Source organism: Episyrphus balteatus, chromosome 1 (assembly GCF_945859705.1).
Source record: "Episyrphus balteatus chromosome 1, idEpiBalt1.1, whole genome shotgun sequence".
NCBI lineage: Eukaryota > Metazoa > Arthropoda > Insecta > Diptera > Syrphidae > Episyrphus > Episyrphus balteatus.
In genome coordinates, this window is record NC_079134.1 from 171800026 (window position 1) to 171827687 (window position 27662).

General features: G+C 31.7%; 3 protein-coding genes across 10 annotated transcripts in view; 1 reads left to right on the forward strand and 2 right to left on the reverse strand.

The window, feature by feature from the left end:
- Positions 1-471: 471 nt before the first annotated feature.
- On the reverse strand, positions 472-1039 carry LOC129905843 (probable salivary secreted peptide). Its single transcript, XM_055981451.1, has 2 exons — positions 753-1039; positions 472-685 (listed from the first exon to the last, which is right to left on the reverse strand). The coding sequence occupies exons 1-2, from the start codon at positions 933-935 to the stop codon at positions 518-520; spliced, it is 351 nt and encodes a 116-aa protein (XP_055837426.1). The 5' UTR covers positions 936-1039; the 3' UTR covers positions 472-517.
- A 2433-nt stretch (positions 1040-3472) lies between these two features.
- On the reverse strand, positions 3473-5174 carry LOC129906496 (venom serine carboxypeptidase-like). The gene is made up of 2 exons (XM_055982277.1): positions 5053-5174; positions 3473-4987 (listed from the first exon to the last, which is right to left on the reverse strand). The coding sequence occupies exon 2, from the start codon at positions 4980-4982 to the stop codon at positions 3510-3512; it is 1473 nt and encodes a 490-aa protein (XP_055838252.1). The 5' UTR covers positions 4983-4987; positions 5053-5174; the 3' UTR covers positions 3473-3509.
- Positions 5175-10996: 5822 nt separating this feature from the next.
- LOC129907845 (CLIP-associating protein) overlaps positions 10997-27662 on the forward strand; it is a 63431-nt gene continuing 46765 nt past the window's right edge. For 4 of the 8 annotated variants that reach the window (XM_055984249.1, XM_055984251.1, XM_055984250.1 and 1 more), the window contains exons 1-2: positions 10997-12069; positions 25141-25647. In XM_055984249.1, coding sequence (XP_055840224.1) covers positions 25456-25647 — 192 coding nt within the window. In that variant the 5' untranslated portion in view covers positions 10997-12069; positions 25141-25455. The remainder of the gene's footprint in view (positions 12070-25140; positions 25648-27662) is intronic. The other 4 variants (XM_055984253.1, XM_055984254.1, XM_055984256.1 and 1 more) reach the window with 1 other exon arrangement.

Consider the following 27662-nt stretch of genomic DNA (forward strand, 5'->3'; position numbering starts at 1 on the left):
TAAAGGCTTTTATCTTTAAAGATTTTAGAGAATCATTTTGTACTTGCGATATAGGTACATCAAGTAATGCATTCGGTTTAATGCATTTTTTTTTAAATCTCTTAAAAAACAAAAAAATTGAGGGACTTGTGTCGTTTTGCATAAAAATAATTTCTATTCTTGTGATATTTTTGCAGTAATGCTTGAAAGTGTCGTTTTGCATTGAAATAAAACCAATAATTTTGTTTATTAACAGGGATGGTACCTAAATGTAAAACGACCTTCAGATTAAGAAGTATTTTAATGGCATTTTGACCAGAAAACAGCTAAATGTTTTGTGGTTTTTTCTGTATACTTAACTCAAAATCGCTTAATTTTGACACTTTGGTTTTGAAGCGACGAAATACTCTTAAAAACTTTAGCAACTTGAACCCTAAGAGCAAGTTCGTGCGACCCAGTTTTGTATTTTGTTTTAATTGAAATACAATAATCTTCAGTTTTAAGTTTTTTTTATTCAAATTTTCAAAATCCAGTTGAATTAATGGCCAATAATTTCAACGGCCATATGCAAGCTGCGACCACGTTGAGACTTAAGGTGAATTGTAGCATTACGGAAGCCAGGTCCTCCGCGTTTCAACAATGCGTTGCCAGAGCTGCCTTTGGTGATGTCAAAAGCTTTAACAGCGGTAATGGTGCGGGTAGTATTCTAATTTTTAAGTCAATAAATTAAAAACTTGATACTAAAATTTAATTTATTTAACGAATCGACTTACTCTTGGATAGAATTCTACATCACGAGTTACAACACGGAACAGTTTCCAATCTAATGAAACGATTTCACGATGCAGCAGGATATCTCTGGGACCAACAACACCCCAAGTTGAATTGGTACCCTCTGAGACGGCCAAAAGTGTTGCAGTTACTGCAATGAATGCCATTACTCCCAAGTATTTCATGATGTATTTAGTTTTTTAAGCTTTTCTTTTGTCACAAAATTTCAAAACAAAAAGAAGAACAAACTGGTTGTTTTCGAATTACTACTGGTTTTGTGAATGAGAGATCTTGCTTTTATTTGAATTGACAATATCCAGAATGCAACCACTCCAGATGTGAATTGATTATTATTATTTTTTTTTTTTAATTTGTAATGTTGGTGTCTTTTTATCTTATCAGACACTCTCTCATTATCTTAAATTCGTTAAAGACTAGGGGGAACGTTAAAACAGCATTTTTAGAACATTAAATTCTAAATTCAATTCTTTCCCAAAGAAATGGAACTTTTCAGTTTAAAATTGTTTTTAAAAAAATTATTTAATACCAAAGAAGAAAAAGAATTTCGTTCAAATAAATTAATATTTTCAACAAAATTGCTTTCAATTTTATGAAATAAAACTGACTTAATAAATCTTTTTCGGTCATTTTATGGAATAAAATTTAAAATCATTTTTAGACATTGAAATTCTCTAACTATACTTTTCTCCGAATTTATTAAAATCGAAAGAATGATGTACTAACTGATGAATTTTGGTACTGTTAATGCCCCCGGTTCAGTACGTGTACTGATATAACTGTTATTTATTGGGCTTGTATCAAACGGTTTCAAACTAAGACCAAATTGTATCTATAACAATTAATTGTAATTACTAATGGTAAATTTTCTATTCTATTACATTCTAATCTTTTCTATTCAATATGAAAACTTCAGTAGAAACAATTTTAGTATAACGGCTTTTCTCTTTCTTAAAAGCACTTTTTCAATACATTTATTTTATGTGCTTATTTTAAATACGCAAATGTTTCACATTTCTTAAAAATAAAGAACACAATGTATCTCAAGATATCAAAACTTGAAATTTGAAGTGATTCATGCTATTGTCTGTTCAGTTTTCATTTAAAGTATTTTCAAAATCAATCAATTTAGATAAGTCATACCTACTTTATAAGAGTGATTCAACTCAAGTTAGTGTCTACATTACAGCACCACAATCTTTTTCTATTACAAATACAAAATATTTATTATCAAAACAAAAACAAATTAGTGTTTGTACAAAATTTTCAAGATTCTTTTCACCTAAATCGAAACACCTGGTTGGGTAAATAGAGTTTCTTATTTAGATTGCATTGCTTGTATCATTTTGATACTGATTTCAAAAACTGAAATGATGTCTGGTTTACAATTTTGGGAGACAATTAGGCGAGAACGTAGCATCAGTTCTTTTTTGTTACCCAGTTGATAAATAGTTCCGAAGGAAGTGAGTGAAAAAAAAACGAAAATAAAAATGATCTTAAGCTCTCATCTCACTCTTCAGTACATTTTCTTGAGACTTGAGATATATGTCATTTTTTTTTTAGATATAACTCAAGTCACATAGAGCTTAAGCTCATTCTTTTGGCATAAAGAGCCAATTTTGAAAATTGGGTATCATTTTCACTTCTTGTGTACGTCACTTCTCGGTGCATCGCACTTTAAGTATCTTGACTATGTTCATGCCCTTGCAAAAGCCGTACAGTCCGATGTTCTATCTTCTTTTCCAATCAACATCAATGCATAAGGGACCAAAAATCGCCCGAAAAACTTTTCTCTCAAACAAGTTCATAATTCAAGCAAACATCTTTGTCGAAAGAGATACACAATCAGCCCTATTGTGAGTTTCACGTGGAATGTTTTCCACCCGCTAAACTAGTTTCTTGTTCGGCACCAAAATTTAAGTGGAAGAAGAAGAGCTGTCGAATATCTCACAAACTATCTAAAAAAAAAGTTGAAAATACAGGGAGATGTCCGAACGTGAACAACCTTTCGCCCGTAACTCACAATAAGGGAAAAGTGAAATTCAATTTTTCCGGGTGGAATCACGTTCACGTGAAACTCACGATAGGGCTGAATACCAAACCAGATATTTATCTATTCGATCGACTTCTTTGCATCGAAAGTTAAACTCGCAATAAGAGCCTCTACCTCATTCCCAATATTTCCTCAATCGCTTTTTCGTTTGTAGAGTCACTAACAGGTATGAATGAGAATAAATATTGGCTCTTCGGAACGTTCGGACATCCAAAACACTGGAGGAATGTCTAGCATCGATCGCAGTATGATCAATCTGGTTGATTGATCTGCAGGTTTCCATGTCCCTTTTTGAATGTTAAAATGTAGGAGACGAGAACTAACTTTGAAAAAAATTATACCCCGCCCAGCAGCAAAGTCGACTAGACTAGTCTGAATCCGTTATCGGATGTGTTGTTAATCTACAATAAATATCTTTTCTAAATGTATAACAATACGACTATTAAATATTGGACTTTCTTTGGAACCAATGCCAGCAATCGAACTGTGAAGATATATGCATTCTATGAGTACAACTTTATCGAATTCCCGCAATTTCATATTCTAATACGAATTTAGTCTTTATTCGAGGCATTCAAAAAGTAATACAATGTAGCTGAAACTGTAAAAGAAAAATAAGAACTCAACGAATTAGAAAAAATTCAATTTTTATTAAAACAAAACGTTACAGGCCAATTTTATTCATATTTCAATCTTTTGTTCCCGTCAAATCGGTTATCAAATCAAACATCCATTTAGGTTGATCTCTCGGTACCATGTGTCCTGCATTACGAACCATCACTTCCAACAAATTTCCAGCCCTTTTCTTATATCCAGCTACTTCTTTATCCACTCTCCAAATATCACGTTTGGCTATTTTATAAACATCAGCACTTGAGAATTTCAAATTTTGCAAATAATTCACAGTCATTGGATAAGCCACAATAATATCCAATTGTCCATTATAAATGCAAACAGTATAGTAATTTAGTAAATCGGCAACCCATGGTGCCACACTATCCATTACATCTTCTTTCAGATATTCTTCAACTTTATTTTCGGTATCCAAGTCGTGGAATGTCTTATTGCCAACATGAATTGCACGTCTTGTATCAGATGATTGAAGAAATGTCCCCATAGCACCAACTTCACCTTCATCGTAAGATGGTTGAAGATAATTGAAATAAGTGCTATAACCAGTTACATTTCTAAACAGCGATGCATTAAATTTGCCATCGATATTCATTAGACTATCGAGTATATCAAAGGCACCAGCTAAATCGTGTTCATGAATTAAGTCAACTGCTTCCTGTTCGAGGATTTGGAAATGCCGATAACTATTAATATCAAGGAGACCCAATTGATAGAGATAGTCTCCGTAATTCAATTGATTTTGTGGATCGGATAAGCCATTACCAATAGCAACTCCTTTAAGAGGAATATCAACATCATTGTGAACAGAGTTCTGATTATGATGAATGTAATAGGCCAATGCTGGAATATATTTTCCAGCATAGGATTCCCCAGTTATCCAAAACCCATCGACTAATGCAAAGTCAAACAACTTAAATAACTGTCTAACAGCTTCTTGAAGATTTTTAGCAACTTGTCGTTCATTTCGTGAATAGCCTTTATCGTCGTCGGTAAAACTGAACCCAGTTCCAACTGGATTATCAATATAAATCAAATTCATTTTCTCGCTCCACGAGTATTTTGCTCTTCTTTCGAGATGTGCTTTGGCTTTTTTAAATTCAAATGGACCATTTTCTTGGAATAGTCCAAACAAAGAAGATGCCCCAGGACCACCTTGAAGCCACAATACAACAGGTGCATAGGGTTGATTATATTCAGCGGGGAAGTACCAAAAAAACATATTTGAATTGTATCTTTTGTCTACGGTTAAATAACCGGCATAGCTGGTAACATTGTGAAATCGATTGTCTACGACTTTGGCAGCTGTGCGAGCTGCTGTAATGTTTTTTGCTTCTATCATTGGGGTCAAATAAAGTGGCTCGCCGGGGTTACCTTTATCATGATAAGCTTTGAATCGTGGATAAGGATTTATAAAGGAACGGCGATATGGTTTGTTCGGTAAACTAGCTGATGCAAAATTTAAAATTGTACATAGACAAAGGGAGATGATGATGCCTGCCAGGAGGAATGTTCCATGAATGTGAGCCATTCTAGCTAAAACGCATTGATTAAAGTTATGTCTTTTGAAGTATAAATGGTCACTAATAATTAATAAATACCTTTTTGTTTTTAAAGATTTTAATAAATGCACAGTTGTTTTTTAGTTGTTTTTAATCGACCTTAATGACCATTGAACCAATCGCGACAAGGAACCGGTGGAAAATGTAAATAAATTAAAAAAAGAAAGGAGAAAATAAAAACGAAGAACAATATGAAAAGAGAGCATAGAAGTTAGTGTTACCAGTTCATAGAAATTGGAATTGGAATTACATTTTTAGGAGATTAGAAAAACTAGGCGAGCATAACAAAATTTTGTGCATTTTTGAAAATTCCCCAGCAAACGCAGAACTACAGAAAAAACCGGTGAAATATGTACGTAAAAGAAGTACTTCTTTTCCACTGAAAAAAGATAGGAGCTCGGGAAAAAACTCAGTTATATACTTTCTGTATATAAGAATACGTGAAGCAGCTATCTCTTTCTTGCATGCAAGATGAAATAAATTTCCCCTCCATTAATAGTACAGACAAATGTACTTCAAAAGTGCATCAGCGAAGCACTTCTGGAGATGGTTCTGATGTACATTTTCCAGTACTTTTTTACCTACAGAAAAAGCACTGAAACTTGTACTTTTAAAGTACTTATTTGGAGCACTTTCATGGGTTTTCCGTATTGCTAAAATCCATATTTTAATTTCATCTGAAAATAAAAAAATCTTCAAAACAAACAAACAATTCTTTTAGTCTATTGAATAGACCCTTTTCGATGGAACAAATTCGTTCAAGAGTTTTTATTGGCGATTATGATTCCTGGGCATACAAGAATACTCCAGCCAAAAGTGCTACTAAATCCATTGGTGCATTTCTGAGAAAACGGCAACACTGGTCGGTTTTCAGTTTTTTTGATTTAACTCGAAAACCAAGCCTGACTTTGAAATGGTTCAAAGACACTTTTCATAGCAAATTAAATTTTCTGTCAAGTTAAGATGGTTAAAAAATTTTAAAAATTATTTTTGACTAAAATTCTAACCTAAAATCAAAGAAAAAAAAGTTAAAAAAATGGCAATTTTATTTTTTTTTACTAAATCAAGGGGCATTTTGTGTATGTAGCCGGGACGTCCAAACTTTGTACTAATGAAATAAAGTAGAGGTAAAATCCTTTGATAATATGTAATTTTTATTTTTTTTTGTCAAGAAACAACTTAAATGTACCTATTCAAAAATTAGCACTTTTTCTAAATTTTTGACTTTTTTAGTTAAAAGCAAGTTTTTGAAACTCGATAAAATCGTATTAATTGGTAACTTTTAGACTTTTAAAGTAAACATACTTCGAGGTATTGATTTAATATAAACTAAATATGACAAACAAAAAAATTTATTTGCATCCTTATGGCCTTTTGTGCAATTTTGTGTATGTCCATTTTTATAAATTCGGGTCGAATGGATGGACGGAGAGCCATTAGCTTTGGTCTATTGCATAGAAGAACATTTAATACCAACTCTTTTACTGTTTTCAATGGCCTGAAAATCAATTCTTGTAAAATCCGCGACCAACGAAAAGTTTCTCTTGAAAAACGAAAAAAATACTCTAATGAGTTTGAAACAAAATAGCTCAGGCAAATTAGTAAATCAAATTGCACTTTTCGCGGGACAAATTTTTTTCATGGAACGTGTTTAGGTGAATGTCCTTATCGTAAAAGTGAATTTTTTGGGATGATAAGATATCGGGAACAGCCGTCATCTTGGAAAAGAGGTCGGTGCCGTTTTTATTTTATAACTCCATTTTTACTCATTTAAACCAAAAATGTCCGAGGATAAACTTATTATCAAATAAATTATCTAAAAAATGGTATACAAATGAATTCCGTGAGTTAGTTAAATTCAATTTTATAGTCGGTCAAAATCCGGGTTCTTCTCGCAAGGTTAAGACAATATGACATTTTTTCAAATATCTGAAGAACTTTTGATTTGTTTGGGATTTTCTAAAAGAATGAATTATAGCACTTTTAATTATCTATGAAATGAACCCTTTATTGTTTTTGTAACCATCACATTGTGGAAGCAACAAACGTCGAAGTCATGATATACGATTTTTAAACTGAACATATTTGGGATTTCAATAGTTCAAATAAACAATCAAAAATTAAACACAATAGTCTCGAAAACATAACGGCTTACACAGCTCATATCTTGAGTTATACTTATCGTAATGCTGAGATTGAGGTGTTCATGTTTAGGAAAAATGACAGGGCATCAGTTCTTATATTTAGAATTTTAAATAGTGTCACTTTAGCTTATTCACATTAATTGGAAAATTCACTTCATTTAAAACCTCGAAAACCATATAAAGGTTAACATTAAATATTTCAAACTTTGAATTCAATATTTAGACGAATATAGTTAAAAAACTGTTTACTTATATTTTGGTTATACCTCCACTTCAAAAATTTGCTCGGTCTAATAGAAGAAAACTTGATATTTTCTCACTTTTGACTGGTAGAATGTGAACTTCGACGTTAGATAGCTTATACATTATGTTGGTTACAGTAACGATAAAGGGCTCATTTCATAGATAATTAAAAGTGCTATAATTCATTCTTTTAGAAAATCCCAAACAAATCAAAAGTTCTTCAGATATTTGAAAAAATGTCATATTGTCTTAACCTTGCGAGAAGAACCCGGATTTTGACCGACTATAAAATTGAATTTAACTAACTCACGGAATTCATTTGTATACCATTTTTTAGATAATTTATTTGATAATAAGTTTATCCTCGGACATTTTTGGTTTAAATGAGTAAAAATGGAGTTATAAAATAAAAACGGCACCGACCTCTTTTCCAAGATGACGGCTGTTCCCGATATCTTATCATCCCAAAAAATTCAGTTTTACGATAAGGACATTCACCTAAACACGTTCCATGAAAAAAATTTGTCCCGCGAAAAGTGCAATTTGATTTACTAATTTGCCTGAGCTATTTTGTTTCAAACTCATTAGAGTATTTTTTTCGTTTTTCAAGAGAAACTTTTCGTTGGTCGCGGATTTTACAAGAATTGATTTTCAGGCCATTGAAAACAGTAAAAGAGTTGGTATTAAATGTTCTTCTATGCAATAGACCAAAGCTAATGGCTCTCCGTCCATCCATTCGACCCGAATTTATAAAAATGGACATACACAAAATTGCACAAAAGGCCATAAGGATGCAAATAAATTTTTTTGTTTGTCATATTATTTAGTTTATATTAAATCAATACCTCGAAGTATGTTTACTTTAAAAGTCTAAAAGTTACCAATTAATACGATTTTATCGAGTTTCAAAAACTTGCTTTTAACTAAAAAAGTCAAAAATTTAGAAAAAGTGCTAATTTTTGAATAGGTACATTTAAGTTGTTTCTTGACAAAAAAAAATAAAAATTACATATTATCAAAGGATTTTACCTCTACTTTATTTCATTAGTACAAAGTTTGGACGTCCCGGCTACATACACAAAATGCTCCTTGATTTAGTAAAAAAAAATAAAATTGCCATTTTTTTAACTTTTTTTTCTTTGATTTTAGGTTAGAATTTTAGTCAAAAATAATTTTTTAAATTTTTTAACCATCTTAACTTGACAGAAAATTTAATTTGCTATGAAAAGTGTCTTTGAACCATTTCAAAGTCAGGCTTGGTTTTCGAGTTAAATCAAAAAAACTGAAAACCGACCAGTGTTGCCGTTTTCTCAGAAATGCACCAATGGATTTAGTAGCACTTTTGGCTGGAGTATTCTTGTATGCCAAGGAATCATAATCGCCAATAAAAAGTCTTGAACGAATTTGTTCTATTTTTGCTCTGGAGCTCGGGTCTATTAAATAGACTATTTTAAACAACTATTATTTAATATTTTATTGGAAAAACACAAAATAGTTTTTTTTTGAAAACAAAATACATAAAAAAAAGATCCTTGGGCACGCGACTGTGGCCTGGTCAGTTGAGAAAAATGAAAAAGAAAAAAATACTCTGCAGTCTGCACTTTGGTGGTAGTTTTTGTATCTTGTTTTGATTTTTTCTAAATGCTCAAGGCTGAAGCTGCTGTAAACTCAGTCAATGATGTCTGGAATTGATAGCCACTTAAAGACATCGATCGATTTAGGACATTTTCATACAGAAACGAACTAAAGAAAAGGTAAACAAATTTTCCTTTTCTTGAAAAACACAACAAAAATTATGTTGTTTTTTGCAAAGAAAAGCCGAACTCGGTGAAATAACATCTTGGAGAACTTGGAGAAAAATGTAAGGTTTTCAAGACCGAAGCTTAATATTTGGCGCATTGGTATACCATTTGGCAAGCAAAGAATAGCTGATATTTAAAATGTTGCTACTGAAAAATTGATCAACACCTCAAGGGCAAGGATTAATTCCAGGAGTTATTTCCTCGGTCTAAAAATTTACTTGTAGAGTTTGCCAAAATTTGCATCAGCTAACGGAAAAAAGGAAGATTCTACTCTACCGAATAAAACCTAGTACGCTGCTGATGCGAAACGAAAAAGCCTAGTATGCAGCTGAATCGAAACGAAATTTTCGATACAGAATTTCGTTAACGAAATCTTGAACGGAAAATTTCGTTTTGCTTTCCGTTTTTCAGTACGCAGCTCTAGCAAAAAATTGGAGAGTTTTCACTCATATTTCACTTACTTTTTACTGCCCTGTGCATTTTTAATTCATTTATTTCTTGCTTTTGACTGACAGAATACTCGATGATATACTAGACTTGACTTTGGAGACTTCAGAATTAAACAAAATCTCTATTTTCGAGGAAACTCAGTCCGTCTCCAAATAAAGGTAAGAAATTATTATTATAATTAATTATTATTAATTGTTCAAAATTATTAACTAATTTTTCAGTGAAACAAAAATCATTTATGAACAGAGAAAGTAAGCTACAAACTTCCATAAGCCCTTATTTTGGCCAATATAAGCATATTTCGTTTGAACCATTATTTTTGGGTTAATATATTTATAAAAAGCGATGATAAATAAAAACAACTTTTTAATAAACATTTTTTCATTTTTAATATTTCCCCTCCCCTGCCACCTGCAAAAAAAGCATTGTATATAGCCCCATAACTCCCTCTATCTGACAAATAACTATTTTAATAGTTAAAATTGACTATTTAATAGTTAATTGTGATAATACTTCGATTGACTATTATAATAGTCACAAATAACAATTTTTAACTATTTAAAATTGTCATGTAGATTTCAACTATGAAAATAGTTAAAAAATAGTCAAAAATAAATATTTTTTCTGTGTGAAGGAATGTGTATTTTTTTAGACTAGATTTCTACTCATGAGTAGTCTACCATAATTTTGAAAATTATCACATTTCGAATATCAAATCGTATAGAAAATAAATTAATTTCAAATTTGAACTGACCCAATTTGCGAATTTGGGTCTTAAGGGCCAGTAGTACAAACGTGAGTCAGCCTTGGTTCAGGAATTTAACTCTCCGATTTTGGCGGATCAGCTGAGGATAAGATTTTTTGAAAGAATGTGTTCGGCTATTTAAAAATATACGAACCTTGAACCAGTACTAAACCTCAACTTAAACACCACTTTCAGAAGACAGAAGTTGCTGATCCACGGATTAAATATTTGTACAACTGGTCCAAATGGCCTTCATAAAACAGCTTTATTTAATCGTTTTATGGCTAGTTGTTCAAATATTTAATCCATGGATCAGCAATTTTTATTTTCTGAAATTGGTAGTAAAGCTGAGGTTTAGTACTGGTTCTTCTTTCGTTTTCCAAACAAGCTTGCCTGGCAGTTCTTTTCATCTGAAACACTACCGCCACCTACCTTCTCAAAATCACAACTCCAATTCGCCCCATAATACATAAACATTAAAAAATGAGATAACTATACACAAAAATACACCAATTTCTCTTTCATTCCAACACAAAAATTCAAGAAAAGATGAAAAATTCCACCCAATTCAAGTCTAGCAGAGCAGTCTGTGTGTGCAGTGTGACGACTTTTCAAAATGACGGCTTCCCGTTAACATTACAAGAGAATTATAAAAAAAAAATTTTCAATCATCTCTCAATTCGAAAAAGAAAATACCAAAAATTTATATACGAAATAGAAAAATAAAAAGTGTATGTGTTTCATAAAATAATAAATATATATAAAAAAGAAACTACGAAACGAAAATCATCACGAAACTCGATTTATTATTCAAAGAAAAAAAAAAAAAACCTAGCAAAAAAAATAGTAGTAGAAAGAAAATCGAAAATGCAAAGTTTTTATAAGTGTGTCGGTGGTCGGTGTAGTTAAGTTAGTATGTAGTGATGTTGGATGTGGTTGAATCGCGAAAAAGAAAATTTTCATTTCCTCTTCTCTCTCTCTCTCTCTCCCTCACCATTGTCATTATCTTCGCTATCCTGCCTGTCTTTTTTTCTGTGTGAACTGTGAAGTGAAGAAGGAAATACAAAATTTTTAAGGTGTGTGTGGTTATTTTTTTTACTCTCAATTAAATCAAAATTTATCTTATTTACTTGCATTCCCTCACTCCCTCGGATTTGCCTGATTGATTTAATTGCAAAATTATTATAAATTAAGAATAATTTGAGCAAAAAAAAGAAAAGAAAAAAAATCTGAAAAAAAACATCGAGAAAAAAAAAATTATATCATTCCGTAAAAATTGTCAACACGTCGTCGTCGTTGGTTTGTCGTTGTCGCCGTCGTTCTTTCCTTGTTGGTAGATTCGATTTTCGTTTGGTTTCAGTCGGTTCCATTTAGCGGCGAAATATTTTGCATTAGCGTGACAAGGACAAAGTGATTATCATCATCACCAAAATCGTTTCTTCTTTTTTTTGTATTTATTTATTTTTGGATTTCGTTTTCTCTCAAAAAGAAAAAAAGTTATCGCTTCCGAGAAGAAAACTGTGCGCAATCAACAATTCATAAAAAATAAGGATATAAAACGAGGATTAAGATTATTTCACAAATACACTTTTTTATTATTTTTATTAGTTTTTTTTTTCTTCTTTATTTAACCCAGCAAATGTTGATAAAACTACAAACAAATTAAAAAAAGGTGAGCATATTTTTTCTTCTTCTTTGAACTTACGAGACCGTCTCCTAGAGATTATTGACTTTTTTGTTTTTTTTTTTTTTTTGTTATATTTTTTGCAAAGGAATTTTGTTTCTGTGAAAATAAGGGTTTAAAAAAAGAAGTTGTGGAGTTTTGCAATGAGTCATTTCTTTGGCTTCTTGAAATTGTTGTCGTCGTCGTCGTCGTCGTTGTTGTTTGAGAAAGTAAAAGCACAAAACTTGAGATAGATCCTTTTTTTAATGCATTTTTTCCTTTAAAAGGATATAACATTGGCAGAGTTAAAAGAAGCGAAAATTATTATTGTCATATCTACCTACTATCTACTTGGCAATGCAGCTGTTTGATTATTGTCTGTATATATTGGAATTTCTGTCTTCTTGTGCCTGTCTTTCATACCTTCACGTACCAACAACAAACAATACATATTTCCAACCCAACCTACCCTTTGGGTTTTTGGCTTTGCCAGCCTCAAAACCAAAAACTAAACTAAAAACCACCCTCCAGTGAAGCTAAGCACAGACAATCATTCCACATTCCTAGTCGACGACTACCCTATATCTTTACCTTTTTTTTCTACTGCTATTGAAATTTTTAGCTGCAGTCATGTCATTAGGTTGAATATTTTTTTTTGGCAGTCGTATGTTTTTGTTTTGTAAAAGAAAAAAAATTGAGTGAATGGATTTTTTTTTTGAATTGGTTTTCTTTTAGTTTAGAAAACTTTAAAACTTGCCTGATGGAGTCTTTAACTATTACACCGAAATTTACAATGATGGAAAAAATAATAGAAACAATAATTTATACTAAATGAAAACTTAAATGAAGAAATTTTTATATTTTTAATTTATACCTACTTTGATTCTAAGAAATACTTAAATTTTGTTTAATTCTAAACAGGCCATAATTAACTTTTTTTTAAGATTCTTGATGTGGCTAAAATAACCAATAACGAAATTTTCAATTTAAATTGCAAAAATAGGCCGCGGATTCAGATATCGTCCGCGAAGATGTAAAAAAATTAAAAAAACGAAGGCATAACAATGGATGAAATAACGCAGGTAAAAAACTGCTTTAAGAAAAAGCCTTTACAGCCTTAAATTTGTGCCGAAAAGTGCAAACTAGAGGTTTCTGCAAAAAATATCTTTACGTTTTTACAAAACTTTAATTCTTCTTTCCTAAAAATACCAATTTTCTTCATTAAGGCCATCAGTAAAAATTGAAACATCAGGAATCTGAAATCTTTTACTGATGAGTGTTTATAGCAATCAGTAAATTTACGTCATTAAATTAAATGTTTATTTGACATTCGAGCCTTAAGCAATTTTTTTACTGTTGATTTCATGAGTAAATGCTATCAGTAAAATCCATCAGTAAAAATTGAAACATCAGGAATCTGAAATCTTTTACTGATGAGCGTTTATAGCAATCAGTAAATTTACGTCATTAAATTAAATGTTTATTTGACATTCGAGCCTTAAGCAATTTTTTTACTGTTGATTTCATGAGTAAATGCTATCAGTAAAATCCATCAGTAAAAATTGAAACATCAGGAATTTGAAATCTTTTACTGATGAGTGTTTATAGCAATCAGTAAATTTACGTCATTAAATTAAATGTTTATTTGACATTCGAGCCTTAAGCATTTTTTTTTACTGTTGATTTCATCTTTCATCAGTAATTTTTTTAATGATGGCACCGGAACATTAAAAAAATGGAACGTCATCAGTAAAACGAAATGGAATTTTTTTTGGCATTTGGCAGTCCTATATCTATAACCTGTAGTAAAATGAAATTTCATCAGTAGAATTTATAAAATGAATTTGTGTTTAAAATTTTCTTTTTGAAAAAAAGAAATATGTTTTCAATTTATTTCATCAAAATTTTCCACAAAATATAAGATTAGAGTATTCAAAATAGCAAAACAAAATTTTTACTGATGGATTAATATAAAAAAAAATGTTAAATGCACCTGTAACATGTAAGACAATTCGATTGAATGAAACCATCCTTCAAAGAAATCGACGAAAGGTACCTTCCTAAGCAAAAAAAAAATAACATTAACAAACACTTAGTTTTTACAAAAGAAAAAAAAAAAAAAAACACCTTCATCGTTTTAACTGAATGGTCTTATGGTCCAATTAAACTCAGGTGAATTTGCTTAGATCCGACCGAAAATTTTTATGAAGGCCAGAGAACACAGAATTCAGTCTTAAGTACTTTAAAAGGACAGTTAAACACGGTAGAGGTTTTCTAATGTTCTGCGGATGCTTTTCTTCATCTGAAGTTTTGCCAATCCTTTGAATAAAAGAAAAATGTTTGCTAACCATTACGTCCGAATTCCGGACGATGTAATATTGCCATTCGACGATGGGGGCATGCCAATTTTATGGAACACCTATAGAGAGTTCTTAAGCGAACAATTGGTGACACTAGGTCTAAGAAAAAGCAAAAACTGTAGACAAACATACAAAATGCATTACACTCTATCACTGTGCGAAATTGGTGGTTTCTATGGAACGAAGTTGTGAGAGGGTTTAAAAAGGAAATATACAACAACAAAGTATTAAAAGAATTTAAAGCTGTATTTTTATTAAATGTTATGTTAAGTAATTTCACATATTTCAATTTTAACTTTGCATGTAAATATACATAACAAAATTCAGAAAGATGTTACAGAGCACCTTGTTTCTATTATTTTTTCCACCACTGTAGTTTCCACTTGAAGGGATGAGTATATTTTTGCTAATAACTTTTGTAATCCAAACTCTTTTTATAATTCAAAGTCTGTCTGTAAGTTAAGACAAATGGTAGTTGATGGTGTTTTTTTTTTTTTTTTTTTAATAAGCTTTTCTTCCAACATGAATAAATATTTCTATGAAAATACCAACTTGATGGAAGAAAATTGCTATTTTCAAGAATTTTTGTATTGATATTTTTTGTTTGATTAAGTAAATAAATAGAGCATCACTCCAAATTTTGTGTAACTAGGTGATACCTAACTTCGCGTTATTATTGTTATTGTTTAGCGAAACCTACATTTTTGGTAATGTGCCAATTTCAAAGATTTATAAAAAAGTTCTTGTACCTATTTTCTTAATGGATCTCTTTTTTTTTTTTTGGTTGCCAAGATGCAACTTAAATTAAAGTGTCTGAATGAGTCTTCCATATTGTTGATGGAAAATTGTTCTTGAATGCAGTGTGGTTCCACGTATTGCCAATAGTAATAATTCCCCAAGAAATGAAAGAAAATTTTTTTTTACAAAAGAATAAGGATTTAATTTAACAACACTGACGTTTGGCTTAAAAGCCCAATATTGCGAGACGAGAGCGAGACGAGATTTTCCTTGACGATTTTAAAAATTTCCAAATATGTAATGAAAATATATGAAACAATACACAAAATTCCGATTCTCGTTGCGATGAAATTCCGAAAATTTTGAAAAAGGACACTCGAGACGACGATTTTTCGAAAATAAAATTTTAATATTAAAATATTTTAGACAGCCTATATGGATAAAAGTTTTCATAATTTCTAAATTCGATTTAGCCTAGGTAATAATGTGATTGCCTCGTAATCTCACCACCGAGTTCGATTCTGAAAAAATATTGTTTATTTTTTTTTTTTTTTTTTGTTTACTTTATAGAATAAAAAATCGCCGTATTGTGAGTGTCCATACAATTTTAAAACGATTTTTTTTTAATCGAAAACGTTCAGAAAAAACGCTACGCTCTCGTCTCGTCGCACAGTGCGGCGACCAGTGGAAAAAAGTCAAAAAATTTGATCTTCTAAAACGGGTTTTGAAAAATGCAATATTATAGCCAGACTTCTTACTAGACGAACTGTAATTTTTCAAAAGTCAAAAGTAGGCCATTTAGTGATGATCTACGAAAGCGCTGCACCGCGGGGTTAAATTGCTCCAAATAAACCGGTTTTTAATTGGATACTCTTAAGAAGAGTAAGCTTAACATATTTTATTGGTTTTTTTTGCACTCGAAAGCTTTCGATCGTTTCAATAATTGGTTAAGTAACGGTTTATTTCTCCCAAAAACAGCTTATTTTCAAACTTCAGCATCATTTTTGATTCACGTGCATTCATCAAAAAAGTTAATAGGTTATAAAGTGGGAAATACGACCTTCCCAAAAAGGTATCATTCATCATCATTGTTTCAAGCCTTTTTACACACAATTTGTATGAAAAACGCACTTTTTGAGTTATAAAAATAACAATCCTTAGTATACTTATGTGACAAAAACTTATAACCGAAATAAAAAATGTTTTATACACTATTTACTTGCCATGAGACTAAAAAATAATGTAAAACGAAAAGATCATAAAAATCAGGCTGTTTTGAATTTTTTCCATACTTTGCACTGTGCGTCGTCTCGCAATATTGTAAATCAGGCATTACTTGAACAAATATTGAGTAATGAAAAATATTATAAATTTTATACAAATGAAAAACGAACTACAAACTTGATCAGCTAAAATATAAAAATCAAATTATTTAAACGTAAAGTGTAAATAATGTTAATTACAACAATTCGTCGGCGTAGAGCAAAATTGTTATAGGATTTCTTAAGGACTTAGAAAAATTTTGCTTTACGCCGACAATTTATTTCAGCTCAGGGCAATGTTTTCTAAACATGGTGACGATAAAGAACAAATAATGCATGTAAAGAAATACATGTTTTGAGACATGCGATTCCACTATGGCGAACCCGTATGTCGGAAAAAAAAATCCATAACTGGATTAGGGAAAGGCGTGTAAACATTATTCGAGCGGACAATGACAATGCTTGTGCTAAGAAACTTGACGATGGAACTCACAAAAACCCAGACTTGATCAAGGTCATATACCAACTCATTTGTACAATTTTTCGGAAGCAAGTAAGAATAGGTATCCTAAAAATTATTTAGATGGACATTGTCGAAATCGGATGATTGATTGATTTGAGATAAATATTCCTTGAGTGATGTTCGGTTAAGTTGGCTTACAGATTTAAGGATAAGTTTCAATTACAATACTATGGCGTTTACTACGAAGTTCACATAGTCAAAATGCTTTAAAAAAAATGGCTATGACGACTTTGCCCCTTGGAGTGCGTGGTCATGTATGCACCTGTCAAACGAGGCAAGTTAATCTTCGGGGAATAAGTTTAAAATCATCCGGCTTCTAAAATCAATCAAATACCAAACTGATAAAGTACCAATTGTTTTTACAAGTCCACTTAACTAAAAACTAAATTTGCTTTAGAGCTTGTTCTAAAATGCATAAAACATTTTTGACGGCCAAAAGGCATGCCAATGTGAAGTGCATAGTATCATACATTTTAAATTTCGTAAAGTACATTCTTACAACACATAGTGTACTCTTTTCAAAATGTTCTTTTATGTTTTGATTTTCAAAAGTACAAAAAAATATAAATGAAAATAAATAAAACATAACGGCAGGTACTTAGTGAACGTTGCAAAACTAAGAATCACAACATAAACAAATAGTAAGAAAGCGATATACGCGGGTACGGGTGTATAAAGGAAATCCAAGTGAAAGACTTTCAAGGCAAATGTCATTTGAGGGGGAAAGAAAAATAATATTTTTAAAAAAGAAAAACAAAAAATGACGTCGCAACAAAAACAACAACTTAATGGGGTGGAGTCGTTATTTTTTTATATACAATTTAGTGGTAGTTGGTTCGCATTCGCCAGTAGAAGATAAATAAAAGAAAGACGAGTAATATACACTACTACACCAGGTTAGTGATGATGCTTGGTCGATAATTTTATTAGTTTCATTTTTATTTGTAGGTATATTTTTTAGTTTTGCTTTAGCGTTGACGTAATTATTTCGTAGTTAATGGTTTGGTGTTTTTGTTTTTCTTCAAGTTGGGGCTGTTTTGTTGTTCAGTCAATGCAATGATTTTTCTTTTGTTTTGCTTATGTTGTTGTAGAAACTTAAGCCATAAAATTTAATTGCTTTTTTTCTTTACAAGAAATATAATTGCAATGACATTATTTCAATGGTTATTATAAGGAAATTGACATTAAAAGGATCATGTTGTTAAAACTCCTTCTTCATGTCGTGTACAAATTAAAGTTTTTACAAGAATAAACACAGCAGAGGATGAACTTTTAATCAAGTTTCCTTATTGATTTTCAAAACGAGGAAATGGATTTGAAAAGTAGACCTTGGGTATCTATGGATCCAAAATAAATCCTTTTTATAACAATTATGAATGATCTTCAATATAGCAATAGCCATTTAAATTTATAAAAACTCATGGACAGTGTTATCTTAAAACTAGTCTTATTTTGAGTCGATTCATTGACCTATAATTTCGGGCTATCGTGACCAGTTAATATTTTTTCTTGAATTGTCATTCGAATGTAAACCTCTTCAGAGAAGTCGAAAAACTGTCAGTTTAATTGATGCGGAATCGAATATATGATATGATATCACACTTTGATCTGCAGTTAAATCAATCAATCTGTTGTTCCCGGAGTTGTTTGTCGTATGGTTTCTGTTTTTCGTTTCTCATTTTCGTACTTGATTCTTAAGTCGCCAAGGATACACTCGAAGTCTTACTTCTTTTAACTTTTATTCGTTTTTTTTTCGAGAATGTACTGTTATGCTTATTTGGGTTGAGCCATATTTCTCCTTCGCAGCGGGAGCGTACTGTTTTTAATTTTGGTTCTGAAGCATTTTTTTAAAAAGAGATCCCAATGAGTTCTGAGTTTTTGTTTATGTCTTGATCATTGTCAAAACCAGAAAAGTGTGTAACTCCAAATTTTCTGAAAATTAGATTTGAATGCCATGTGTTAGACAAAAATAATATCTTAAACTCCTTAAACTCAGAATCCCCTTAAAGTTCATAGTTTTTATTTTATTAGCAAACTCGAAAATTTGCTAAAATGGAGTTACACACTTTTCTGGTTTCACCGACGATATCCAAACAGCACTTGTGCTAACTTAAAAACTAAAAAAAAAAGATCAAAAAATAGAATTATAAAAGGTCTAAAAGTGCGTATACTACTTTTGCACTTTTTGAACTTTATTTTAAAATGTTTTGAATATTTTTGCTTTGAATATGAACAGTTGTACCTAAATAAAAAGTTAAACATCTTTTTTTCATCAGTTAAGCTTTATTTTTAGCTTATATAGAGTTTCGAAAAAAAAGATCTTGTAAACGCGTATTTTATCCGCCATTTTGGAGCCAACATTTTGAATTAAAAAAAAAAATTGGAAGCTATATTTAATGAATTTTCATCAAGAAATGGCCGTGCAAATGATTTTTGATGCCAAAAAGGCACCACTGTGCGGCGAAGAGAATGATAAATAGTCAAATGTTTTTCAGCGAAAGATTTCGGAACAGCTAAAATTTGAAAACGGGAGAAAATATAATTCGAATGGAAATCAGATCCGCCGTGTTAGTCTTCACCATTCGCAACTATTGCGATTTGAAATTCGAAAAAAAGTTTTTGGTAATACTTTGTAATACATCGTCTTTTCTATTTTTTGTTTGGTTTTAAAGGTCATCATTACTGATATTTATTAAAATCGTACAAAAATTCGTAACTTCACTTAGAATGCAAACAAAACGTCTAATTTCATAAATAATAGTCTCACATTTGACTCACTTGTGAGTTTTTTTTTTTTAATCTAAATCCGGAAATGTTCATGTTAACGCTTGCATTACATGTTTTTGTGGTGTCATAATTCAACTTAACAAAGGTGTCAAATCTGCAAAAAAACACGTAGCAAAAAGTTACGAAATTTTTGTCTAGAAAAGTTGTCATAAGCATTTTGTCAACAAAACAATTAAAACGGTGTCGATTTTTTGTTGTAAAATATATCTAGTTTTTGTTGAGATTATTATAGAATCAAAGGTGACCAAACCCAAACAAATGAACTCGTTTTTTTTTATTTAACTTGATTTCTCTCTGATACAATAACAATATAATTAGACTTTATAGAAAATTTTCTCTCGAAACACTTTCCATTCAAAAAAACAAAGCAAAGTCAGCTCACGCTTTACTTATTTATCATACAAATACAAAATTACACCAAGCTTAAGCTACCAACGACGAGAGAAAGATAGACAACGTCTAAGTACTTGTGATTGACAGTGTCTCCTATCGTGTCACATGTTTCAAAGGCATAAATGCATCACCCAATGTACCCCAAGTGCATAAGTGATCCACTCACGTTTTTTTTTCCTCTTCTTCTTCTACTTTTGTGTGTTTAGCACCAGACTCGGATGGCCTTCTTGAATTGACTGTGTCGTTGTCGTCGTAATAACACACTGCAAAATTATCTAGACATAGAAGAACATGTTGAAAATCCTCAACAAATTCACCATACCCCTCTTTTTACCCCCTTCCCTGGTAGGTATATCTCAGTATTCCATAATTTTAAGTTTGTCTTTCATGTATGTCTGTACGCTGTGCTACTGAACAGTTAATATACATACTTCTTTCTATTTTCTTTTTATTTTACTGTCTGTTTTATTTTTGTTATTCGTCTCCATTTACATAGATGGAGACACAGTCGAGAGAAAAGAGTATAGTGTGATTCCCTTTGCCTTTTTTTTTTTGCTACTGCACCGAAAAAAAAGATGTGTAAGAGAATTCATTGCGATAGATACAAGATATGAGGAACATGCTGTGATGGAGAAAAAACTAACTGAACTGAACTACGAAATCTGAGTCAGTAACAATTCAAAACTGTATAAAATGACAGCAATAATATATTTACGACACTTGGTCGTATGAACTTGTTCTCAAGCATATGTGACACCCAGCTATTTGCCAGACGCTTTTGTTTTTATAGGGACGGTTCTGATGCCGTCCCCGTCAGTCAGTGAGTATTTATCAGAGTCAAAGTTTAACATGTTCACCGTTTGGTAGCAGACAGTGGCTATCAGCTGGCGTTGTTAAATATGTTAACCTTTTGGCAGTTAGTAATCAGGGACTAGAGCCAGCTGGTGCGACCCGTACTTAAAAGCTTATCTTCTTTAGTATAAACCTCTTCCTTAAACACGTTATTTAAGTTTTGTTCAAAGAGGAAATATATAGTTTGATCAGAACAGGACAAAACAGTTTCATGAGAAACGTCGGAACAGTAAACGACAACAAACGCGTATTACAGTTCTCATAAATCTGTTCAAATATGTTTTGACTCAAAAGCAAATACAGAAAATTCTGTTCTACACTGTTCAACACAGCTTCAATGAACATCAAACTAGAACAGTGCAGGACAGAAAAACCTCAAAGAACAGCAAAAGGCTTAATAAGTTTGTTAAGAACAGTTTAAAACCATGACGGTGAACACACGCCTTATAGGTGTTTCAAGTTTTTAGAGTTCGGAGGTGAGACTCTATATTGCGTAAACGAACAAACGTTTTCGTGTGTGCGAATGGTTTAATCTAAATACATAACTTGGAAAACGAAAAAAATTTGTTCTGAATTGTTGCACATGATCGTTTTCGTTTTTTTATAGAATCTACCCCCAGAACACAGTTCGAGCATATCGAGCACCCTCTGAACATCCTCTGAATAAAACGTGTTCTGAATTCTCAGGGCTTATTTTTGAAACAAACCCAAACATTTAGCTGTTACTATTTGACATATTTACTTAAGAAAGTTTCTTCCTCATATTTCACTTGTCAAATGCTTGTTTTCAGCATTCAATTTGGTCTGCTCAGTTATTTTACTCTGAGCTCATTAAGTGCACTCTGAACAAGGTCAGAAAACGTTCCGAACAAAAAATTAAACACAAATTTTAAGCTCTGAACGTTCAGAGGCAAAAAAAAAACACAATTTTTTGTTTGACAGTTCAGACTCTCTTCGATTGTTTTTGACAGGAGACAAGAACAAAACTTCAAATTGGCGATTGGTAAAGTTGAAATGCATTGTGTAATGTCAAAAGTTAGGAGTGCGTTCTTTCCGTCTTCAAAGTTATCTGCAATTCCTGAAAAGCAAGTTGGTCAAGTGTTTTCAAACTTTGGGAAGGTTCAGAAATGTTACGAACAAAATTTTAAATCAAGATTGGTTAGTTGTCAAAAAATGCTTCCAATCAGAAAACGACGTTAATTAAATGTCTACTCCCTAAAGGCTTGGCCACACCGGAGGGTATGCGGTAGCGGTACGGGTAGAGGTAACGGTACTTGTATGAAAAAAATTCCAAACTGACATATCAACGTTCAGATGTGGAATTTTGTTCATACTAATATCGTTACCGCTACCCGTACCGCTACCGCATACCCTCCGGTGTGGCCAAGCCTTAATATTTCCTGAACATGCGTTTTTATACTTACTTTTCAGTAGAGAATATGAATGATGTGTAAACTTGAAGGAGATAATTTGACAAACGACTCAAACAAAATCAATCAATTAATACATTATAATCTATAAAAATTACCCAAAAAGGTACATTGTGAGCGTAGTAACTTTTTCTCTTAGATTGTGTGTGTGACCTTAAAACCGTTAACTGGGATTTTTGTATGAATCCAATACTTGTCATTAAGAGCAAGTTACTACACACAACAGAGATCACTGCATGCAACAATGGAGTCAAGTAGGATAGGTTGCAAATCTTCGTAATCTCTTGCACAACATATCAAACAAAAAACAAAAAAAATTCCGATAGGCTCGAAGGCGAATTACCCATCGGAGAGAAATATACTACTTGCAACATAGGATTATTAATTGTTGCAGATATCTTCCACCACCCAACCAACAACTCTTAACAATAGAAGTAAAAAATAAACTCTCCAAATGTTGACACAGAGAAAGATACAAAGCAATACAACACAATAAAAATTGCCATTTAAATGCTCTGCTGCGGTGGTACACAAAAAAGTAAAGGGTTTTTTCGGAAACACGCAAATTGACCTGTTAAGTTCGTGAACTCATTTTTTATTAAACGTTTTTTATTTTTCTTCTTTTTTTTCCATTTTAATTCTCAGTGGGGGTGTACAGAACAGTTGCAATTGCTCTGTTGTACATTTTTTTGTGCCAATTCAGCAGCTTCAATACTTTCAAGTTTCAAGATTTTCCTACAACAGGCGGCGTAGGTAGGGGTGAATGTGAAATAGTTTTTTTTTTCGAATGCTGCACTTGTTGGGAGCGAATGAGAAGGGGTGGAGAGAAGATTAGAGGGGTTATTGTCCTAAGAACAAGTGTAATCGCTTTAACTTTGACAACATAATTGAGGAGAAAACTTTTTTTTCAGCCGCTTTGCAGAGAGAGAATTTTTTTCGAAACTCAAACGGAACTAGAAGATGTTTTGAGTGGACGACTTAACACAAACCCTGTCTGTGATGCGGTCGAGGGAAATAGTGAGAAAAGAAATACATAATAGAACAAAGCAAATAACCCAACAGCTTGTCTAGCATTTTTTTCTGAAATTGTTGTGGTTTTTTTTTGTATTGTTAAGGAATAACCATTAGAAAATAAGACATTTGGTACTACTAAATTTTGCAATTGAGGTTAGAGGTCTTGACCGTAAACACAATAATAATATTAAAGAACCGTTACTTATTTTACATCCATGGAATACTAACATTCTAACATAGCTTCAGTCTATTTAAAATTAATTTAAAGAAGTAACTATCGTCTTTGAACAAATTATGACGGATGACGAAAGAGATGGTAGTGGGTTAAATTCATAATTTAAAACCTGCTAAACGGACCATTAAAACTGGACTATGATACGAGTAAACTTGTTTTTTTTGTTGGTTTGGTCAAACCACTGAATTGGTTCTCGAACAAGCTCACAAACATGAAAAATCAACTGGAACATGGAATTCGAATCAAGTTTACTCGTATTCGCACCATATTCGATTGAAAACAACCCGTTTAGTCTGCGAGTTTATCAGTTTGTCAATCATTATGTTGTTCGTATGTGGGTATGAAAACTAACAGACTAAATGTATGGGTCAATTTACTTCTATTAAGATGAAAGATACTCTTATGAGAATTTTTTGAATTTGTTTGTGGCTTAAAAAACTATGGGAACTTGGCATTTTTTAATCAATCTTCAATCCTTTTCGGGCCAGAGAGTTGCTGCACATGCTCTCCTTATGGATTAGCCAGCAAGAGTAATCTTTCCTTTCATTCCAGCACAAGTGCTGTCTGTGCTTATAGCGAAAACTTGTTAGACGGAATCCAATACTTTCTTGAAGTTATAGCTTTCCATCTTGACCGTTTATTCAATACGTCAGTATAAGGTGTCCTTTGACAACAGCATATTTTCCTGGAAGCCTTGCTAAGTTATGTTCACCCTTTTATGCAAATATGTATGATAGAAAATCAGTTCCTGAATACGTTTTTAAAGTTTTTGGATGCACGGTTTCGTGGGCAAGAAAAAACTAAAGAACAGTAGTTGTAACTACCTACTGAGTATTTCGCACTCAATGCAGCTGTTTCCGAAGCTATTTGCGTTTGGGTGTTATTGCAAGATTTAAAAAAAAAAATTAAAAAATGAACCTGCAATAATTTTTGAAGACAACAAAAGCTGTATTGAAGTGGCAACCCATTTTTGAAACGAAGAAATCGAAGAATATTGACATAAAATATCAATTCGTTTAAAACCACATTCAAATTGGAGTGATTAAAATTGAATCTATTGGTTCAAAAGATCAATTTGCTGATGTTTTTACAAAGTCCTTGAATTCAACACGTTTTTAAGACTTATGCCAACGCCTTGGATTAAACGATTGAGAAGGAGAATTGAAAAACTTAAGGAATTGTTCTTTTCAGAAAAACTTGTGTCAGAAATGTTCCTAGGGGACTTGGAAATATGCTTAACTCTGCGATAGCAAATATATATTTATAGCTTTATAACTTGTTCCACTTTTGTATCCGTTTGAACTCTTTGAAAATGCTCAACTCTGTGTGGGAAAAACTGTTCAGATTTTATTTTCCTAACCGCAAAAGTAGTGCACTTTTGTAACTCCTTGGCTACAGGCGTCTTAATATTATATTATTATATAATTTTTATTCAATTAAAAAATAAATTTTCAGTTATTAAAATATCTTTCTTATTTCTTTCTAGGTTCCTTTTTGATTAAAAAATACTAGTGATTCTTCGGCATTTCTCACCATGAGAACTTTATGAAAACCTCTCATTAAACAAGCATCGCTAAAAAAAAAAACAACAGAAATAAACCCATAAACATCTAAGGTTTTAAAAACTTCAGTTTTGAAAATGTGATTTCCAAAAATAAAAGAAAAAAAAACAAAAATGTGTAACATCACAACAAAAAGAAAATAATATTTTTCAAATAAAAACAGTAAAAAAACTATTAAAAAAAAATACAAAAATAAATTAACGGTTTTCTGTGCACCAAAAATCTTTTAACCTGCAAAAATGGCATACCGTAAGCCATCCGATTTGGATGGTTTTATTAACCTCATGCCAAAGGCTGATATGCGCGTTAAAGCAATACTCGCTGAGGATCTTGTAACATTCTTGAGCGATGAGAACAATTCCATTGTGTGCATGGATTTGGGCCTACTCGTCGATGGATTGATGCCATGGTTAACTGGAAGTCATCATAAGGTAAGTTAATGGTTTTTGATGAATTTTTTTTTAAGATTAAAAGAGTTTCAAGAAGATTAAAGAAGATTGCAAGAGTTTAACAGCTTCTTCCAAGTTTAGATTAGTATGGAACGAATTATTGTTCCCAATTTACTCATTTGGAGCTCACTCGGAGATACTCACATCATTTACCTTTTTTTGTTCCTTATCTTTATCCAATAATATTTTTCCGCGAGAATAAATCAATAGAATGAAAATTAAGAAATAGACAATCAGTAATACGACATTGCGATCCAGCGAATTTTAAAAGCTCACCTCACTACCCTCCACATCCAACCTTCTTTGCCTTTCTTCTCGACACCATATAACTTATTGAATAGTGTCTTAGCTAAACTTCCTTAAAAATAAATGGTACGTAGAAGATAAGCAGAGGAATGTAGGTAATTTGCTTTGAAAACAACAACGAAAGAAAGACAAAAAAGTTGATGATAAGGAGGATGACTAATAACGAAGAGGATGATGGCATTTCTTCTAAATTCGGTAGTCGAAAATAGCATTTTAGAATATTTGGCATACTTTTCATTTGTTATCATATTATCAGAATTACTGTTTTTGTTGATGCTACATACAAATGAACATATCCGGCACTTAAACCACAGCTATTTGTGGTTAAAGTTGTTCATACACAGAAATGAAATGATTAACGAAAGATAAACAAACATGAAATTCAATAACAACACGATAAATTTTTTATATCACATTTTTGTTCATGATCCAGTTAACAATAGGCTATTACTTTTTAGTTGTTAGATAATAATAAATGATGGATAATAGATGGCGTTATCTTTGTTTGCTTGTTTGATAATGAAATGTAATGAAATGACAATGGATTTAAATTTTTGTTGGCAAAATTTTTATGTTGTATGTAGTTGGGTAGGTTTAAAGTTTTTATCAAATTTTAGACAGTGCTTATCAATATGTGATAACTGATACATAAATCAATCATTCGTTTTAAATATGTATACATAAATTTAACTTTCATGGACATCAAATTTGTAGATAGAAGAAAAAACAACAGGGTGGCACGGAAAACATCCAAAGATGCTATAATTTGTACCTATAGCATTTTTATAAATGTAAATCAAATAAAATCCCTCGAAATAGATGAAAAGCATTTGAAGTTGTAAACCCATATTCAACTCACTGTTCAGTTATGTTCAGTGATCCTACTTGTTCAGCATCAAGTATGGCTTCCAAATGTTTTTTTATGCGTTCCAGAACAAGGATTTCTATTACACTGGTCAACAAGGTTTTTGCCACAAGAACCAAAATATACTTTTCTAGTATTTTTTGGGGTGCTGAATCCGAATCTGAATTCAGAAATATTTGATTGGCCTTCGTTTTTGAAATATTACCGTTAGAAAATGTCAAAAAACATAATTTTGGTTGTTTTCGAGGTTATGTTTTTATGTGGAGTAATTAATTGTGAATAAATTTGTAACGGTGCCTATAAGAGCTAGTTTAATTCTTTCAAAAAATGTTTAAATCTTTCCGATATCTCTTTTATTGCCCGAGATATTTAAAATTTAAGTAGCGGTCTTTGAATCAGAAACAACACTGGCCAACCAAATTTCACTTTTTTTGCCACAAGATTAAAAATATACTTTTCTGAAGGTTTTTGGGTTGCTGAACTCGAATCCACAATCAGAAAAATTCTATTAGCCTTTGTTCTTAAAATATTACCGTTATAAAATGCAAAAAAGGTTTTTTTTTATAACGGTTATATTTTAAGAACGGAGGCTAATAGAATTTTTCCGATTGCGGATTTGAGTTCAGCAGCTCGAAAACCTTCAGAAAAGTATATTTTGGTTTTTGTGGCAAAAATTCTTTGACCAGTGACTTAAACTTTAGATTAAATTTAGTTTCTCTTTGACTTATTAAATGAAACTTAAGATATATCGAGCAATAAAAGAGATTTTAGGAAAATTTAAACAGTTTTTGAAAGAAGAATATTTGTTCTTATAATAACCGTTACA

Bases quoted from the DNA above. Each gene is read 5' to 3' on its own strand.
- LOC129905843 (XM_055981451.1), bottom strand. From the start codon at position 935: ATGAAATACTTGGGAGTAATGGCATTCATTGCAGTAACTGCAACACTT. The intron at 686-752 runs GTAAGTCGATTC...CTTAAAAATTAG, and splicing joins ATGTAGAATTCTATCCAAGA to AATACTACCCGCACCATTAC.
- LOC129906496 (XM_055982277.1), bottom strand. From the start codon at position 4,982: ATGGCTCACATTCATGGAACATTCCTCCTGGCAGGCATCATCATCTCC.